Here is a 19527-nt window from a genome sequence, read left to right as displayed (position 1 = left end):
CCAGGCCAGCGTCAACCAGCGCTTCCACGCCGCACGCCACAAGTTCCAGCAGCAGACTGAGCAGCAGCAGCAGCAGCAGCAGCAGCAGGGTGGAGGTGTGCCCCACTCGCCCCGCGACTTGTCGCCCGCCACCACCCCTCCGCCTCCGCTGGAGAACTTGACCGCCAAGCAGATCGCCCGCAACACGGTCACACAAGTGCTGTCACGCTTCACCAGCCAGCAGGGGGCGGGCAAGCTGCCCCCTCCAAACAGCTCGCCCTTCGGCACGGACTACCGCGCGCTGGCAGCTTCATCCTCTCCCACAGGCAAAGCGCCGGGCCCGCTCTCACCCGGAATCCGCTCGCCCGTCATCCCTAGGCTGGAGAAGAGCCACCCACCCCCTGTGCCACCCAAGAAGCCGGGTCTGAACCAGAGTCCCGGGTCGCCTGTCCTTTCTCCACACGTCACTCACTTCCCCGAGCTGTCTGGTAGCTGTGGCCTCACTAGCACACAGGAGGGCACTAAAGAGCTCGATCTTGTCATGTCCTCCTCCAGCTAAGTTCTAGCCATCCACACCACCCAAGTTAAAGGGCATAACGAACCTGCCTTTGAGCCGAATCTGTAACCCCTCCCACACTGAATGGCTGAATCGTTTCTTTGTAAACCCACACATGGAAAACCTTTTAGAGGGCTGGAGAATGGGCACCTCATCTACCACTCTGCTCCTTTATACTAGGGCCCAAATTCTAAGATACAGCTAAGATGGCATTTATTTAGATTTCCATTTTTTTTTACATATGCTATCATCTTATTTTTCCTTATATTTTGAGACATTTTATTCATCCGTAAACTTTAAATATACTTAAATCCCCAAATTTGCTGTTATACCATGTCCTGCATGGAAGACAAAATGGGGGGGGGGAGTCTTTATAAATGAAAGACACTGAGGACTCTATAAATGAACGAGACTAACTGAGGACTATAAATGAACGACACTGATGACTTTTATAAAGGAACTACACTAACTTAGGACTCTTTATAAATGAACTACACTGAGGACTCTATAAATGAACAACACTGATGACTTTTATAAAGGAACTACACTAACTTAGGACTCTTTATAAATGAACTACACTGATGACTTTTATAAAAGAACTACACTAACTTAGGACTCTTTATAAATGAACTACACTGATGACTCCATCTCAGGCAATCAGTAGATAGAATGACCAATTCTTATCTTACAAAATGGAAAGTTATATTCTCATATACTGAGAACTATCTTAAGTTATTGCAGTTATAGTAGAAATAGCACTGAGATCCATTTTTACTGTTATTAAATTGTTCTCATGTGTTCAGTCATTTTAAGTTCTGTATGCTTCTCAGAACACATGAGCAATGGCATGAGCTGAGCAAAAACCTGAGTGGCTCACTTCACCCTGCATCTTATGTTTGTGTGTGTAAACAGTGAAGCTCACAGGCCTAATCTTTCACTTCTTTCTTTCGGCAAGACTCCCAGAGAAAATGTTCCTCCTCTCTTCCTTCTCGGTATGTATCTTGACAGTAGTGGTGATAATAAATCGCTACTAAAAACAGGCAGAATAGCTGAACGCTGGTGTGTGGCTCCTGCGGTTACAGACTTAAAGACACCTTTAGTTTAACACATTCCAAAAGGCACTCAGAGGCAAATGACACCGGACTTCCCAAAATGCTTTTCTCTCCCCTGTGAAGGTGAAAACACTGGCTGCTTCTCAAGGTTCGCAAATCTGAGACTTGTGTGTTCCCAGTCTTATTGTTCTTCATGCTATATGTATAATAGCCTGTAGTGTAGTTAAAACCATTCACTCCAGTCTTAAAGATTGTAACTATATAGCAGTAATGGTGGTGGTTAACCCATCTAAGAGTGTACTTGAAAATAGATAGACTTTCATTAGAAAGACAAAAGCACAAATAGGTTATAGTTTTTTATGTTGATTCCTCAGCCTATTAAAAGGGCTTTAAAATACGAAATGATGGATAACTGGGGCTACGGATGCATGTGCATTTATCTTAACTAGCTTACAGAAACCACTTTTCCAAATGACATGGAAATATAATTTGTTTGCTTCAGCTACACAAAACCAAACTGAGGAGCGTTCATAACACATGCACTTCTTTCCCGGTTCTGTTACATGCAACCTGCATGTAACTTAAGGTTTCTTACATGTCCGATACCTCAGTGTTGCCTTTGACGCCCTTAGATTTTCTTTACCAGCTCACACCTGGGCTTATACTACTGTATTTTTTATGAAACCAATAAAGTCTTGCAGATAAAGATATTTTTACTTGTTCTTAATAGAAACGGCTTTACAGAGTGAAGTTGGCTTACCCACTGAGAAAATAAAACTCTTTGGAAGCTCACCGTATCTTGATTTTGCATTTAGTGTCAAAATATATTAGAATGTCTCCAAGAGTCATTTAGTGGCTATAGGGAATCATAGACGAGTACAAGAAGTATAATGGTACTTTGGTAAGGCAAAGTATTCTGATCAAACTTAGGTTGTCTTACATTTAGAATCTGCTATACAGCCCAAGCTTGGATGGGGAGATAAAATTTGTGTCACCCAGCTACATCTGTGAAAAAGAACAAATATTCTAAATATGAGCTTCAGTCATCAGTTCGGTGCCAATTCTTTATTACCTGTGAGTAGCATATACGTTTGCTAAAATCAGAGTTAAGAGCCGTATTACAGGACAGAGAGAGCAGGATGGAGAGAGAGAAAGAGAGAGAGTGAGAGACAGAGTGATGAGTGATATAGTACAGTCTGATTACGCTTCTGTGTTCAGGGTGAAGTTTACAGTGGCAAAGCACCCAACAGTACCATGACATGTGACAACACTAACAACACCTTTCTGCTCCAGTTCTGGAGAGTGCATAGACCAACTCTGATTCGCTGTTTGTATTGTAAGACTCGCTCGATTCTGCACACGTGAAGCCTGTAACAAAAAAGTGCTAGGACGGTTTTTAAAGACTGCTTAGTAAAATATAATATCTGTATGTATAAATATGAAACGCAAGACTTAATTTGGATTTCTTTGCCATGGGAAAGAGGACTATTTGCTGCTTTTTTTATTGGCTCATTTATTTCACACAGATTTTGGTTTGACTTTGTTTTAAATGTCTTCATTTAAAAGGGTGCGAAGGTTAGGAGGTGGCAGAAGGTGCTGAGAGAGGGGAGTTAAGACAGATGCCTATACCAGAACTCACCGAGCAGCCTCCTCTTCACACACACTCTGGGGATGAGCTGAATGAGGAGAGGATGTCTGTTCGGAGTATTGGAACAGTCAAAATAAACCTGTCAGCAGTTCTGTGTGCCGTCTTAAAGATGACTGGCCCGCACTCACAGACGTCCCATCAACACAATGTCCCATCTCACAACAACAACATAACCAAACAAAAAATAATAAAATCTACATTGTACACCCTTTAAGAATATTTTTGGACAGACGGGTCAGATAAATTCACATGAATGCAAGAATAGCATCGGGTTTACTGATAATTTAGATCCAGACTCCCTCTAAGCTCATGTCTGACCCTCCTCCAATAGCCGGAGTGTCCTTTAAACAACCAGAAACTGAGTGGAACCGCTTCTTCTTAGTAACATCAATAGAGTAAGTCCCTCGACTTTTTTTTTTTTGTTTTGTTTTCTTTTTTCTCAGGGAGGCATGACTCTCCCTCTGTTTAGCGAACAGCGTGTGGGTTTTCTTTTGGACCGGTTCCGTGTTGAGAGCCAGGCAGATCCAGACACATTCTAGGCATTCTGCATCTCCTTGCCGATCTTGTAACTGAGAATCTTATTCCAGTCAATCTTGGTGCGGGTGACAGGAAGCTGCCTGCGTAGAGCTTTGAAGGTCGTGTCCGACATCGTCTGGTAGTTCTCACTGATGGCGGTCTAGGTGGGCAAGGTGGAGGTCTGATGAAGCTCATCATTAACTTTCTATGACTTATTTGTTAATCTCTTGATTGGCTAATTTTTTTTAAAAGAATAGTCTTCGTCAATGAAAACATACCTGGTAATCATTTTCTGCATTTTCAATGATTTTTACAAATTCCTTGGCAGTGGTCTCTTCATCCTAGTGACAAGAAGACATGAAGCACAATTGTCACAGTGGAGTGCCATCCTAAATGTTCAGCATTTAAGGGGAGTAAAATAAATCAAATGTTCACTCACAGATACAATGATGGACTCCTCCACCTCTTTATGACTGACCAGCTGAACATTGCCATCCTCATAATAATGCACCTACACAGACACACAGACTTCATTAGGTCAGCAATGCAGAAATGCACACCATCAGCTGCAACTCAAACTCCAGAGAAGAGAGCATTTTGGAAATTAGAAATACACATTCACAGGAAACTTTAATGTTGTATTATGCCCGTAATGTTTCACACAAGACAATAATCTCTAATAATCCAGAGAATAATCTCAATATAAACCTCTTAAACTCTATATACAACTAATGAACTGTTATAAACTGAATTAATGAACTAAGAAAATCCTAATCTTGTGTAGTCACATGCCTACTCTTAGCAAGAGATTAAAATAATAATATAATCAATATCAAGAATAACCCTATACTATCCTGTGTAAACATGAGAAAGACTCACCTGGATCTTCAACACACCTGCCACCTGAGAGGAGGACTGGCTGATGGTGAACTTCCATTCTGACCTACAGCGCCCATTCCTGCAAGTTGACACGTACACACATTTGCAAACACCCGCACGCACAAACACAGTGTTAGGAATCAGATAAATGAAATGGCATATTGTCATGTTATACAAAGCGCCAGATCCCCCAGCAAAGATTATATGTAAGACAAGACTAAAATAGTGTCCAGAGCAGAACTCCCAAAGACAGTGTTAGTCAGGCATGTTTTGGAAAAACACTACAACAGCCAAATGAGGACCATAGGTAAATTATGTTTTACAGTAAATGTTCACATGTCGTCATGTAAATAAAGATCTGTCCAGAAAGGCAAAAACAGTGAAAGTTAAAGCTTTAACTAGTTTCCTCACCAGAAGTTTTTAGGCTGAAACTGGTGTCCCTCGATACAAGCAATAATGGTTTTCTGACCTTCCACTGTTTTCCCATATACCTGTTCAGAAACCGCAAGATGTCATGTTTGCTGCACTTACAGGCAGGTTAAACACACACTACTCAACACGGCCACTCCATTAAAGAGTCTCAAGCCGCAGTACTAAGGATCTATTACCGCAACCACAACCGCGCTGCTGAATAAAAGAGAGAGGTTACTGGAGGTTTCTACATTACTTAATGATGAGAGAGAGCGAGAGAGAGAGAGAAAAATCTGGCTTTAAGGCAGATTGCAATCCAGACCCTAAAATCTGTAAATACACACTGTGTACAATGAGTACAAACATCAATATGTAGATTGTGCATACTCAACCAGCCGATGAACTGGTAACGTGTGCGCGCGTGTGTACCGTACCGTGCACACTCCAGTTGGGTAATGCTCCTTGACGTAGGCGCTGAGCGCATTATCACAGGCATCTCTCCAGGAGTGCAGTGCGCTCTCGCCCTGGTAGGGCTGCGGGTCACTGGCTTCCTTACGCAGGTGGTCAAAACGGAACGAGCGGCGGCTCCGGGGATCAAAGAACCTCCCCTGACCCAGATCGCCATGCTCCGTGATCAGAACCTACAACGGGCACAGAGCAGGGGGAAGACATGAGACCCATGCACCCACATATACTGGCCCTGCTTGAGGTTCTGTTTGCACCTCGAAGCAGTGGGATTCATTCTCCCTTTAGGAAATGAGCAAGTCTGTCAATAATATAACAGATCTTCAACCACTTTTAATAAGAATTAAAGAAAAATCATAAAACATGCAATCTGATTCTTTACACAAAGGATTTAAAGATTTACATAAATACATTAATATGTGCAGACGTATCCAAACCAAAAGGTTGACATAGTGGCGACATAGTGGACAATCCTTGAACATAAACCTGACAAACATCTTTTCACCTGTTTATGACAATGTATAATCAGGTGACCAACCGGCAGTATTCCAGTTTTCTTGCATGCTTGTTTAAGATTCTGTGTTTAGCTAGGGCTGAAAAACTATAAAAACAGCATTTACAAATACTAAAGAATTACTTCAAACTTTTGAGTAAAAGAGCAATTCTCATTACATTTACAATATAAGCCCAGGGAGGCATCGGACAGGCAGCCTATAGTGTATTTAGGGTAATGGCTGAAGAGGCCCGTAAGTAAATGTACAGGAGGAAATCCCATCCTAAATGGTTCTTAAATTACAGGCCTCTGTCTCACCAAGTCAAAGGACCAGTTTCTGGGGTACTAGCCAAGATGAAACACTGCTGAATGAAGGGACTGTGCCCAAGGCCCAAAACCAATGGACCCCTTTAGTTAATCATAGTACATTACAGAAACGGTCCCACACGCACACATTAGTATTCCACACAGTCAAATGGTTTCTTAACCAAGAGGAAATGTGTTGCAACTTCCAGGATAATTAGTAGCTTCATCCTCAAAGCACAGACTTGTGACTGAGCATATGCTGTGAGTGACTCTTGATTAAATTATTAAACATCCCTTACCAACTCTTCCGAATTTTCCAGTTTTACAGGGGTGAATTGATCCATGTTATACTGGGCAAAGGCACTGTGAGAGGTAAACAGGGAGACAGCAGGGTGGTTGGGTGAGCAGGAGAGGAGAGCATCTATGAAGACAATATTAGCATTCTGACATCATCTAACGGGCAATTATCATAACTACACCGGACGTTTGTGGAGCTCACAGTAAAGTGTTAGGTTTGACTCACAAGCTTCTGTGAAGATGCACATGCACAAACAAACATACACTTACTGTGCTGCCCCCTCCCTGAGGAGGTTGTCATTGTTGAGGAGAAGCCGCACATCTAAAAAAAATAAATAAATTAAAAAAATGTAATTAGTATTATTTAGAAAAAGGAATCACTTTCTTCAAACATGCACTGGGTGGCATTAAAGCTTACAAAGTGACACACACAGATTTGCTTAAACTTTACAGTGAACTAGGCATATACAAATGTGTCTGGATGCATTTATTACACAGCAAGTGACATGAGATTATTTCCCAAAACAGCAGCATCCCACTACCTTCAAAACCCTTTCCAGTCTCAACCACAGCAAAGCCACTTCTGACAACTTTATTAGTAACTTCATCACTGAAGATGTTGAATAATAGCAATAATCTTACCATTGAAGACTTCGTTGAACTCGCCAGGTGGAGCATGGGTGACAAAGTTTGCTGCTATGCGGACCTGTGCAAAAAGACGACTTGTTCACCAAAGAGCTTCCATCTAAACCTTATACACCAACAGAGATGATGAATGAAATATCGCCAATTTCTTATAATAATCATCTCAACTATGCGTGTGTACAATGAGTCCAAGTACAGTTATTCTACTGTTCATACTGCTGTTGTACAAAGTCCATGTATCTATGGTCTTCCTCATGCTATCTGCACAAATGTGCAGTTTTCCACATGACTGGTTTGCCTTTCATGTGGTTGTGTTTGTCCCACCTAACTGCATTTTCATAGCTTCACTCAACTGTTGCACCTACTTTGCATGATCTTATATTTATAAAACTGCTCATTTAAACTCCCTAATGCCTTTATATACAATGCCTTTCTATACCTAGTCTATAAGGCACCATAATGGGACAGTATAAAGCATCTAGACAAGTTGAGGTTTAGGAAATTGTAATAAACAGCAGTCCAAAATCTGCAATGTGCCCACACTAAGAGCACTCAGTGCTTTGAGTGTTTCAGGTTACCACTTTCTTTGCTTACTCTTTACTGAATGCATTGCAGTAACAAGCCAACTGAAATGACATCTGACAACTATGAAGTGAGAACTATAAAAGGTGCACTTCCACAAGTGGGGAATATAACCTAACTGAAAAACACAAGGGGCCAGAGCAGCAGAGCTGACAGTTAAACTGACATTGATCTCATGATCTCTTATTACTAGACCGGTAGAAAGCCTTGCATGACATGGGCTTTGGCTCTACATACACTTGGGCTCCATATGATGAAGGAAAGAATGAGACAAACAGGGGAGAGGACACTGGACAATTCCAAAAGGTCCCACAGACATTCAGTGTCTCACCAAGGGTAAACAAAATATTTCTGAGAAAATCAAATCAGCTTAATCCATGAAATCATGTATCCACTCAGAGAAAGACCATCAACCTTTGTCGAATTAAGTCAGAGGTATTATTTAAGACGTATTATTTACTTCCTTTAAAACGGCATATTTCTAAAAATTCATGAAGTCCTCCGCAGAAAATTCAGGTAGACGAGATGCATTTTTGCGATATCCCGTTTTGCACCACAATTAATTTGTGACCAGGAAGTGGGCCTTCCCATGGCTAGCAGTTTGGCTAACTCACAGGACTGGTTATGGTGTCAAGTTTTCAGTGGTTCCGGTTACGCTCTACTAATAACCGTTACACGCTGAAGTATCAGATGCGATGCCAAAGTAGTTGCATTTTAACAGAATAAAGACAAGTAGCTAATACCAACTAGCTAGCTAGTTAGAGAAGTCAAAGCACTTTCCTTCGTAAACCGTATTAAACCTCAGCGACAGCCCTTGCATCCTTAATCATCTTTAGCTGGCTAACACAAATGGGACCAATCTTCCTTCCAACTTTCTTCCACTCCTTATTAGTTATTGGTTTCTCAGCGCTACCAAACACTAAGCTGCCTCCCCAGAATCTGAACACAGCTCCATTTATGGTAGCCTAGCCAGCGTTAGCTGCCTGCCGCTACTTCCTGCACACTGGGTCATTTTTGACAAGTAAGCGAGCTAACGCCCGCTAACAATCAAGCTTAGTCTCTCAAATCAAACAAAGACTCAGCAATTCCACCTGCACAAGCAAAAGGATATTTAGCTAATGACTTGGTGTGCTGTCTACATCAACTGACTTCATTGACATATAAAATCCAGTTCTAAATAAATATGAATAACTGCTTCGTTAGCAAAACAAGGATTGTTTACTACTAGGCTGGGCATTCCCTAAACGGGCAGCCACTGTTTAGCTTCCTGTATAAACTACGCAAGCTAACAAACTGCTAACCGGCTAACTACGGTACGATTCACACCGTTTGAGGGTACAGTTAACGCTTGTGGTTCGATTATGTTTTCGCGGCTACAGAACATTACGTAGCCGGATTAAATGGCCATTATGGTAGCGGCAATTTTGAACAAAAGAGTTTACCTTCTCCTCGTCGGAGAGCGGTTCCTCAAAGTCGGTCATCTTAGCTCTAGCAGACCAGCCTCAACGCGCGATGCATGGTGGGTAGAACACTGTCACGGTCATAACCATAATAGGTCAGAACAATATGATTGGTCCATAGCGGCGAGCGAGACGCTTCAGATCATTACTGTCGCCCGTTTGTCAAAATGAAATGGAAGTGATTTACAATCGTTTAAATACGAAAACACAAGTGATTGAACGATTCCCCTAGGGGGGGTTCATTTTCATATAAATAAAATGTTATTTGGAAAAGGGCTGCATATCAATGTTTATCCTTCACTTTGAAAAATATTATCAGCTAATTAATCAATTTGCATTACTAGAAGCAATGGCTCTCTAACCAATTGCACTTATGATTCTCCACCAGTTGAGTGGATTTACTTCCTAATCTCTGATGTGTATTTCCTAAATGTATTTAACAGCTTCAATGAGAGTATTTCAGACATGATTTTTTTCAAATGATTTTGATCTCCATCTTTACAGCCTTTTATTTAAAAGGTATAGCTATAGAGTTAAGTATAGATATTTCATGATCATTTAACACACACACACACACACACACACATCGGTCTTTTTGTCAGTCTCTTGTATCGGGATCTCTGGTGGTCCTGTTCATTTATTCTGTTTTCAAATGTAGGCTGAGTTTCGCAATGTCAACCAGCAGGGGTCGCTCTAAAACTGTCCAGAGATTTTTATAGACGTTATACAGTGCATTCCCTCACCAAACAATATAATATGACATCTAGCAACAGGAATTGTGTATAAATGAAGAGGTATATACATAAATACACGAATAGATAGGCTGGGGAAATGGAGAGGAAAGCACACAAGAGGAGATGAGAAAGGTTAGGAGTTAGTTTCCTAAAGTATAGTTTAATGTTCTTGGAGAAGAGAGCACAAGAGATGCAAAGAGAAAAGAACACCTCCTGTTTTGCCTTCTGTCTCACTCTTAAGTTGTGTAACACTTCTTTGGAAGCTCATCTGTGATCATTCGTTTTCTGATGACTGCCAGCAGCAAGTGAAGAAACCTGTTTCTCCAAAGCTGACATGTTGAAGTCTGTTTGTGAGTGGGTTGTCTGTGTGTTACTAGGTTTGCACGTGTGTGTGCCTAGAGGTAAAAAAATAAATAAAAAATTCTCAAGCATCGCTAAACACAATGGAAATGCAATCAACGTCACAGAATGACGTCCGCGGGAAAGGTGATGTCTCCTGGGGTTTGGGAATAGAGAAGAAAAATGGTTGATTTCTGAGTAAAGAGGAGTGTAAGTGGGTGGATCTGAATTGACGTGATCATTCTGGATGATAACACCATCAATCAAACTGAATGAACAGAATCCAGGCTGGAATGAGACCGGCTCCAAACATGGCCCCAGATTAAAATAAGACACACTGCAGACTGAAATCAACATGGCCCTGTGATGGAGACTGTCATTTAGGAATGTTAAATGGGTGCTCTGTCTGCTATGCTAGGGAGATGGCTCTTTGGTCCAGTGGTCAGAGCTCATGTATACCTCCTGCTAGACCTTGGTTTGAGTCCTGTGTAGGGAGGCTACCTTCAGCCTTCATTACAAGCCCCAGGTTGAAATAAGACAAACTGGATCTTGAAATCAACATGGCCCCAGATTAAAATAAAACACACTGAAGACTGAAATCAGCATGGCCCCAGATTAAAATAAGACACACTGCAGACTGAAATTAGACCAAATCCATCCTGAATTTAGACTTTGCTCTTAACTAAACTCATACTGTTTTATGAAATGTTGTAACCTGACTCCAGATTGTATGTAGGGATGCAAATTACCACACCATACTACAAAGTCCCGCTGGATATAAAGATTTCCACTTTTGAGTGCATCCCAGTGTCTGTGTGCTCACCCATCCTCTTGTGGTTATTTATGACACTCATCATACTGAACCAATTTTCTCCTTCACTCCCTCCGATACCAACATTTCACCACAGATCTCGTCATGGGTCTCTGACATCTCATCATGGATGGCTGCCCACCATCTGAAACTGAACTCCAGCAAAACAGAGTTGTTATATATTCCTGGTGATTCCTCCCTGCAGCAAGCTCTGCCCATCTCCTCTGAGAACTCCCTTACCATGCTGTCTGAAAATTCAAGACATCCAGGTGTGTTGCTGGATAAACAGCTGTCACTCTCTGCCCACATTACCAACTTGACCAAGGCATGCAGGTTACTCTTCCATAACATCAGAAGAATCCAACCATTTCTTTCAAGAAATGCCACTCAGGTGCTTGTCTAGTGCCTCATCATCTCAAGAATGGAATACTGCAACTCGCTCTTGTACACGCCACTAGACCCTTGCAGCTGATCCAGAATGCAGCTGCATGACTCATATTCAACCATCCTAAGTTCACCCACATCACTCCACTGCTGCGTTCCACCCATTGGCTTCCTCTAGTTGCTTGCATCAGATGTAAAACCCTAATGCTTGCCTGCAAAGCCAAAACTGGTGCTGCTCTTTCCTACCTGCTAGTGCTTACCTCCCCCCTCACCATATCTCGCACCCTTTGAGCGTCTAGTACGGCAGAACCCGAACCACCACACCCTTAGAGGCAGAGAAGACACACCCCATGACTTTTATCTGTACTAGCACCTAGAAGGAGGAATGAACTCCTACTACCAAATGTCAGAGTCTTTTGCTGTCTTTAAATGTGGGCTAAAGATGCACCACTCCAGCAGTAACTGAATGATCCATAGTCACTACAGTGGTTTAGAATAATCACCATTACTTCACTTACTTCTCTACCAAAAATCTACTTTGCGTGTTTTTCCTCCGACAGTTAATGGCATTCTTAATCTCAGACCATGTATACTAGCAGAAGGATTTCTTCCATGCAGACAATTAAGCACTAATGTAATTTGCTCTGGACAAGAGTGTCTGCTAAATGTTGTAAATTTATGGAAATTATGTTTAACAATAACCATCAGGAGTTATTGTTAAACATCAGGAGAATTCAACATCAGGAGGAAAATTCTACATCAGGAGTTTGAAACCATTGTGTTCAAGAACCACAATCAATCACTTAGTGAGAAGCATTTCTAGTTATTTGGATGATTAGTCTTGTTCTTTAGCTGAGATGGAGAGTGAGGGAGTGAGAGGGAGGGAGAGTGAGAGAAAGAAAGAGAGAAAGAAGGAGGGAGAGATGGAGAGATGGAGGCATGGAATGGAGTGCAGGCTTGCTACTCCCTGAGCTGTTCATATTCGAAGCTTTGGCTTCTCCCACAGAGATTACTGCTGGACACCCCACCACAGCAGAGCACAAACTGGAGCAAACGTGGGTGTGAACTGAATGCATGCTACATGGTGCTGGTGCTGGTAGGGTGGTCAGCGATGTCTCTGCTAATGTCACTGCATGGTGAGTTCCAAGACAGAAGGGGTATGTTATGCAGATCTGTACATGCATGCTTTTAATTTTCCTCTTTTATTCTCACTCACACTCTCTCCCACTGTGTTTCTGTTTTCCAGGCACGAAACTGTGACTGCTCATTTGGGGGGTATTTAGTTCAGCTTAGATTTAAATTGAGTTCAGTCCAACTTGTGCAATACTATAAAAAGCAGTTCTATCTAGTTTTGTGGTGCAAGAAGTTAAAAACAGAAGTATAATTAGTATAAATATCACACCCTGACAATAATGAAAACCTGTGTGTGCAGGGGAAAAAGACTCCCACTGGCTGTGAAGCTCTCTGCTGTCAGTTCCTCTGTCAGAGGCATGGCTCTGTTTCCTAAGACTAAGTTTTTTGGGTTTTTTACTGGGCATTTTTTATCTGCATTAGTAAAACGAACAGAACAAAGAGGAGGTCGGAGGAGAAGGTCTCCGTTTAATGCCCTGGTAAAAGCCAGGCTTTTAACTGAGCTTCAGTTTTATAAGGCCACATGAATGATGTTAAGAGCTTTGGCCAGCAGTGGAGATGTCAGAGTGAAGCGCTCTTTAAGTGATTCGATGGTGTCTTCCTCTGCCTGTTTCAGGAGGATGGTGCCCTCACTTTATCTTTACTACAAAATATGTCATTTAAAACTCTCTCTCTCTCTCTCTCTCTCTCTCTCTCTCTCTCTCTTTCACTCTCTCTTTCTCTCTCTCCTCGAAGTTCTCAAAGTAGTGTAGTGTGACTCTAGAGTGACTGTAGCATAAACTGTTAGTGTGTATGTGTATGTATGAGTATGTTTGCAGTATGTTTGAGCATGAAGACTCTGTGTGTGTGTGTGTGTGTGTGTGTGTGTGTGTGTGTAGAAAGGTGAGTTCTATTCCCACGACCTGAGCATGGGTAACATTAGCTTGCTTTGATGTGGAGCAGGTCAGCTAGCCTGTCGTCCTCTCACACGGCAGAGGCTGCTGATGGGATGTGACGGTTGTGAGGCCTCTCTCTTTGATGTGGTCAGAATGTAAGGGTATTATCCCTTTCCAAAGGTCCCCCCCACACACACACACACACTTAACTATAACTAGAAGACTGCACATGAACTAAAAACACACAAAACAATCACTGGTATCACTTCAGAATGGGGACTAGAATTAGTTTATTTATTTTTTGGGTGCATGTCCTTTACAATGCAGTTTGTCCAAATTCTTACATGGGCATAGTAATTCATTGGCCTTGTTCTGTTTGTTACTCTCCTTACATTTTAAGCTTCTATTTTATTGGTATTCTCTACATTTCAGTAAGTCAGTACATTTTGCAGCACATTTTCACTCTTACCAGCACTTTCATTTTCATTGTTACCTAAAGAATCCAACGTTTTATTATACTGTACCCGTGTACGACTGACATTAAACTTGACCTGAACGGATCTGAACCGTTGTCCAGTTTCAGAAAATGCCACTCATGTAATGTGACCTATACAATGTCCAGTATTAGGGCTTCTCTGATTATGAGATTAACAATAGATGCCTTTAAGCACTTTGTTCTATGTATTATAGTAGGCAGCAGTGCCTATGAGAGCAAAAGATCCCGACGTAGCTGCACAGAGGTGGGTGGATAGGCTCAGTGGGGGTTGGGGTGTTGAGAGGAGGCTCGGCGGATGAGGCAGAGGGGGACAGAAGGTCAGCTTTGTTTGACGGTAAAAGCATCACAACACCCTGTAGCGTTTGTTTTTTCTGATGGTGTTTTGGGAAACAGCAACGGGGAAGAGAGTGCTATCTGTCTTCTCACACGTGTGTGTGTGTGTGTGTGTGTGTGTGTGTGTGTGTGTGTGTGTGTGTGTGTGTGTGTGTTGGTGCGTGGACAAGCCTGAAAGGGTTATTTTAAGTAGACTCCTGGGAAAACTCTAGTTGGGTTAAGGTGACATGTCAGTGACATCCACTCCATATGAAGGAAGTGCCAAGATAAAGACACACTCTCTCTCTCTCTCTCTCTCTCTCTCTCTCTCTCTCTCTTAAGGTTAGAGCCACTTGAATAGCCCTGGCTCTTAATTGCAGGGTCAAGGTTAAATTCCACCAGAGCTTCATACTTTGTGACTCTATTAAGAGCCTGCCCAGTCTAAACCTTTTCCGAACATTTCTGTGCAGTTCTAGAGCCTAAGGTTTCGACACCACCTCCTTCGCGTCTAGAGCAGAAGCAGGATTCAGACAGACTAACTCTCCTCTCACCTGGGATGAGGGCTTCCAGAGTTATCCTACCAGAGTGTGGACCTGCATCAGGTCCCATGTCCTGAAACGGTCGGCTTTCAGGACATAATCCTATCCAGAGGGCAAAATCCAATTGGCTAACTTCTGGAAGGCAGGCCCCAGGGCTGAGCACAGGACCTGCAGAGGATGAATGCTCCTGACTCCTGTTTTCCAGAAGTGCCACAGTAAAACATTGCAAACATTCCCCTCACAGATGAGAAGGCAGAGTGGATGAGAAATGAGCTTTAAAAAGTTATGATGCATTGATCACTTTCAGCACGTTCACAGATGCTTATCCCCCATAATTTACTATTACTCTATTCTCCAAGTTAGTAATCATTATTTCTCTATATGTGTGTGTATGTGTGTGTGTGTGTGAATAAAATAATACAGTCTGTATGACTGATAAAGTGTAGTGAGTTTTTGCTTCTGTACAATGCTACAGTCTGATGTGGATATATAGAAATGCGTGTGTGTGTGTGTGTGTGTGTGTGTGATAGAGAGAGAGCAAGAAAGTGTGAGGTGTGTCTAGACATTTACTGTATAACATTTACATTTACAGCATTTGCCAGACACCCTTGTCCAGAGTGACTTACAGGAGTGCTTTGTAGTCTCTCTCAAATCCATATCCTCATGTGAGAATAGATAGGTCAGTGTTAAGAGTGCTATCAGGCTAAAGCCTTGGCTAGAGTGGAAAAGAAAACTGGGTTTTTTAAATTGTATTGTTTAAGTGCTCAGTGGCTCAGTGAAGCGGTGAGTCTTCGGTATTCATTTGATGACAGCTCTGCTCAATTGATATGGTGCTGACTCCCTATTAGTAAATATTAGTGACCCCAACATTCCCTAGTTATTGAGACTGACTGAATTTATTGGGAGTATGCTATATAATTATGAACAGTGGCTATGAAAACGTATAACAAGTAATTATTGAGAATAGCTGTGCTCATGTACAGTTGTGGATGTATGTGTGAGAGAAACTGGCTGTCAACTCCGAGTTGCACCTTAATGCTAGTTGGTAAGACAACGGCAGGTCTACATTATTATGTTGTAATCGTGGTTATTTATCAGCGGGACCCGGGCCAAAAGAGCTCTGCAGAGTTGAAAGCATATAAACAGAGTATTCAAACCGGCAGACCCATGAGCTGCTGGGATTTCTGCAGTCAGCTGATCTAGTCCAGAGCTGAAGGGTGGTGAAGTCTGTCTCCCTGTCTCCCTGTCTCCCTGTCTCCCAGGCTCCCTCTCTCTCTGTCTCCCTCTCTCTCTGTATCCCTGTCTCTCTGTCTCCCAGTCTCCCTGTCTCTCTGTCTCCCAGTCTCCCTCTCTCTCTGTCTCCCAGTCTCCCTGTCTCTCTGTCTCCCAGGCTCCCTCTGTCTCCCAGTCTCCCTCTCTCTCTGTCTCCCAGTCTCCCTGTCTCCCTCTCCCTCTCTCTCTGTGTCCTTCTCTCTCTGTCTCCCAGTCTCCCTCTCTCTCTGTCTCCCAGTCTCCCTCTCTCTCTGTATCCCTGTCTCTCTGTCTCCCAGTCTCCCTCTCTCTCTGTCTCCCAGTCTCCCTGTCTCCCTCTCTCTCTGTCTCCCTCTCTCTCTGTCTCCCTCTCTCTCTGTCTCCCTGTCTCCCTCTCTCTCTGTCTCCCAGTCTCTCAGTCTCCCTCTCTCTCTGTCTCCCTCTCTCTCTGTCTCCCAGTCTCTCAGTCTCCCTCTCTCTCTGTCTCCCAGTCTCCCTCTCTCTCTGTCTCCCAGTCTCCCTGTCTCCCTCTCCCTCTCTCTCTGTGTCCTTCTCTCTCTGTCTCCCAGTCTCCCTTTCTCTCTGTCTCCCAGTCTCCCTCTCTCTCTGTATCCCTGTCTCTCTGTCTCCCAGTCTCCCTCTCTCTCTGTCTCCCAGTCTCCCTGTCTCCCTCTCTCTCTGTCTCCCTCTCTCTCTGTCTCCCAGTCTCTCAGTCTCCCTCTCTCTCTGTCTCCCTCTCTCTGTCTCCCAGTCTCTCAGTCTCCCTCTCTCTCTGTCTCCCAGTCTCCCTGTCTCCCTCTCTCTCTGTCTCCCAGTCTCCCTCTCCTGCTGTCTTCCTGTCTCCCAGTCCCCCTGTCTCCCTCTCTCTCTGTCTCCCTCTCTCTCTGTCTCCGTCTCCCTCTCCTGCTGTCTTCCTGTCTCCCAGTCCCCCTCTCTCTCTGTCTCCCTCTCTCTCTGTCTCCCAGTCTCTCAGTCTCCCTCTCTCTCTGTCTCCCAGTCTCCCTGTCTCCCTCTCTCTCTGTCTCCCAGTCTCCCTCTCCCGCTGTCTTCCTGTCTCTCAGTCTCCCTCTCTCTCTGTCTCCCTCTCTCTCTGTCTCCCAGTCTCCCTGTCTCCCTCTCTCTCTGTCTCCCAGTCTCCCTCTCCCGCTGTCTTCCTGTCTCTCAGTCTCCCTCTCTCTCTGTCTCCCTCTCTCTCTGTCTCCCTCTCTCTCTGTCTCCCACTCTCTGCAGAGGGTGTATCTCATCTGTTAGTCTTGGGGTTACTGGGTTCATGGGCTTTAGCCTCCAGCACAAGGTATTTCATTCACTTTTGCAATGTATTCCTGTGTGTGTGTGTGTGTGTGTGTGTGTGTGTGTGTGTGTGTGTGAGAGAGGGAGAGACTAGTCAGTGTTAAGGCAAGCTAAGTGTGACTAAGCCACCTTCGGCACATTAAAGTTACTGAAACTGACCATATATTTTGCCAAGTGCAGTACATTACAAGCATTTTACAAAGACACAGCCTGTGAGAACCCAGATGTAGCAATGTAGAGAAAAGCTGAACGTAGCTGTAATGACATTAGTTCACGAAAATGGGACCACAATCGGCCCCAAGAGCACATGTTCTGATTCAGGGTCCAAAGAAGGGGAAGATCTTTATCTTATCAAAGGAGGGGACTGCATATCAGCAAATGAACCACAGTGTGTGTGTGCGTCTGTGTGTCTGTGTGTGTGTGTGTGTGTGTGTGCGTGTGTGTGTGTGTGCATGTGTGCGTGTGTGTGTCTGCTAGTATAGCCTACATCTGGTTGCTCTTTTCCACCTGATGTTGGCACTTTGTACATTCTGTATCTACTCTAGGCAGTGAGAAGGATGGGGAGGGGGGTTCCATCTAGTTTGGTGGGTGGACTGTATGGACTTGTGGTCAGAGGTTAGAAGCCAGTTAACCACTTCCAGGCCAGAGTGTGGGCTTGGTCTATCTCAGCATTGTGTTTGAAGAAGTTGCTTCAGCATGAACTACACTGACCGATGCAGTGGTGTGAGTTACCGGAATGCACAAAGTACACTCCCAGTAATCAGCTATGTAGACCGATGTAGACCACTTCCAAATTCTTGCATTATGCATTTGTTTTAACGCCCTACTGTTCACTGGGAAATATACGCATGTTTAACCATCTATATTTAATGTCAATTAAGGTAACTCGTTTGCCTTGCAGTCAAGACGAAGGCTAAAGAAAGTCATCTGCTTTGCTAGTTGCTTCTGAGAAGAATATAATGAAAATGAGAAATCTGTTATAACACACATTGTCTACTCCAGTGGCGGCATGTGACTATATGTAAAGCCGTCACCAACGAAACTGCCCCACTTCTGTGCCCATACACACACCCAGTCTCCCTCTCTCATACCCCTGACGAGCCTGAAAGCACCCGCTTGCAGGAGTGAGAGAGTTGGCAGGTGAAAAGAAACAAATGTCAAAGTGCAGAAATCAGAGCAGCTTGCAAATCTTGATTTATGTAGAGGTGGGTGTGTGTGTGTGTGTGTGTGTGTGAGAGAGAGAGAGAGAGAGAGAGAGAGAGAGAGAGAGAGAGAGAGAGAGAGAGAGGAACTGAGGAAAAACTGAGACAAAAAGTCCAACAGGCTTTAGAGGAGGTGGAAGTAATGCAGAGCATTCCCTGATACCCAGGCTCGGCTGATCCACTCCTAAACCCCTAACAGTTGTCCTACTGTTGCTGTGGGAATGCTGCTATTAACCATCCACATATTGCTGCTGGACACATGGCGTTCTATTGTTAGTGTGTTTTAGCTACGGCCATTAGCTGGCTGTGGGAGATCTTGTGTACTGAGGAAAGTGAAACCAGTAGATGTGATAAGAGTGATGGTTTGTAAGCTGAACATGAGGGCTACAGATGTGGCATTAGAACAGTGACATGCACAGTACTTCAAAATGAACTTAATTCTCATACCTACCATGGATGCTTGACACCCACGCTCATCTCATATAGGTTTGCTTCATCTAAAGTCGAGACCTTGTGTGTGTGTGTGTGTGTGTGTGCGTGTGTGCATGTGTGTTTGTGTGTGTGTGTGTGTTTGGCTTAATGGTTTCTTTGTCTGCCAACAGCTAAAACTCTAAATCTGTTTTTTATTCATGAGGAAAAAGTCAGTAATCGCATTTTTTTCCTAACGTTAGCCTTATAAACAAAAATCGCAAACTGTGCTGCGATTCCCACACAAACCTGCGTGCTCAAATCATGGTCTGCGTCTTTATGCATGTATTTTCACTGGTTCTTTTTTAAATTTAAACAGTTGCACACACAACTATTTACAATAAACAGCGCACCACACCTAAAGGGTCCTTCCATGCGATGTTCTCGTGACAGCCTCTCTTCTCTA

General features: G+C 43.4%; 2 protein-coding genes across 2 annotated transcripts in view; one reads left to right on the top strand and one right to left on the bottom strand.

The window, feature by feature from the left end:
• cttnbp2nlb (CTTNBP2 N-terminal like b) overlaps positions 1-2297 on the top strand; it is a 28430-nt gene extending 26133 nt beyond the window's left edge. The window contains exon 5 of the mRNA XM_035521930.2: positions 1-2297. This exon is cut by the window's left edge and continues 785 nt beyond it. Coding sequence (XP_035377823.2) covers positions 1-538 — 538 coding nt within the window. The 3' untranslated portion in view covers positions 539-2297.
• A 340-nt stretch (positions 2298-2637) lies between these two features.
• On the bottom strand, positions 2638-9371 carry capza1b (capping actin protein of muscle Z-line subunit alpha 1b). The gene is made up of 10 exons (XM_027001349.3): positions 9272-9371; positions 7245-7308; positions 6873-6924; positions 6605-6668; positions 5476-5682; positions 5042-5121; positions 4631-4709; positions 4191-4262; positions 4030-4092; positions 2638-3911 (listed from the first exon to the last, which is right to left on the bottom strand). Exons 1-10 carry the CDS (start codon positions 9308-9310, stop codon positions 3771-3773), a joined length of 861 nt encoding a protein of 286 aa, XP_026857150.1. The 5' UTR covers positions 9311-9371; the 3' UTR covers positions 2638-3770.
• Between the last annotated feature and the right edge of the window lie 10156 nt (positions 9372-19527).

Source organism: Electrophorus electricus, chromosome 25, assembly GCF_041902795.1.
Source record: "Electrophorus electricus isolate QZ-2024a chromosome 25, ASM4190279v1, whole genome shotgun sequence".
In the NCBI taxonomy this organism is placed as follows: domain Eukaryota; kingdom Metazoa; phylum Chordata; class Actinopteri; order Gymnotiformes; family Gymnotidae; genus Electrophorus; species Electrophorus electricus.
This window is presented reverse-complemented; position numbering and strand designations above follow the sequence as displayed.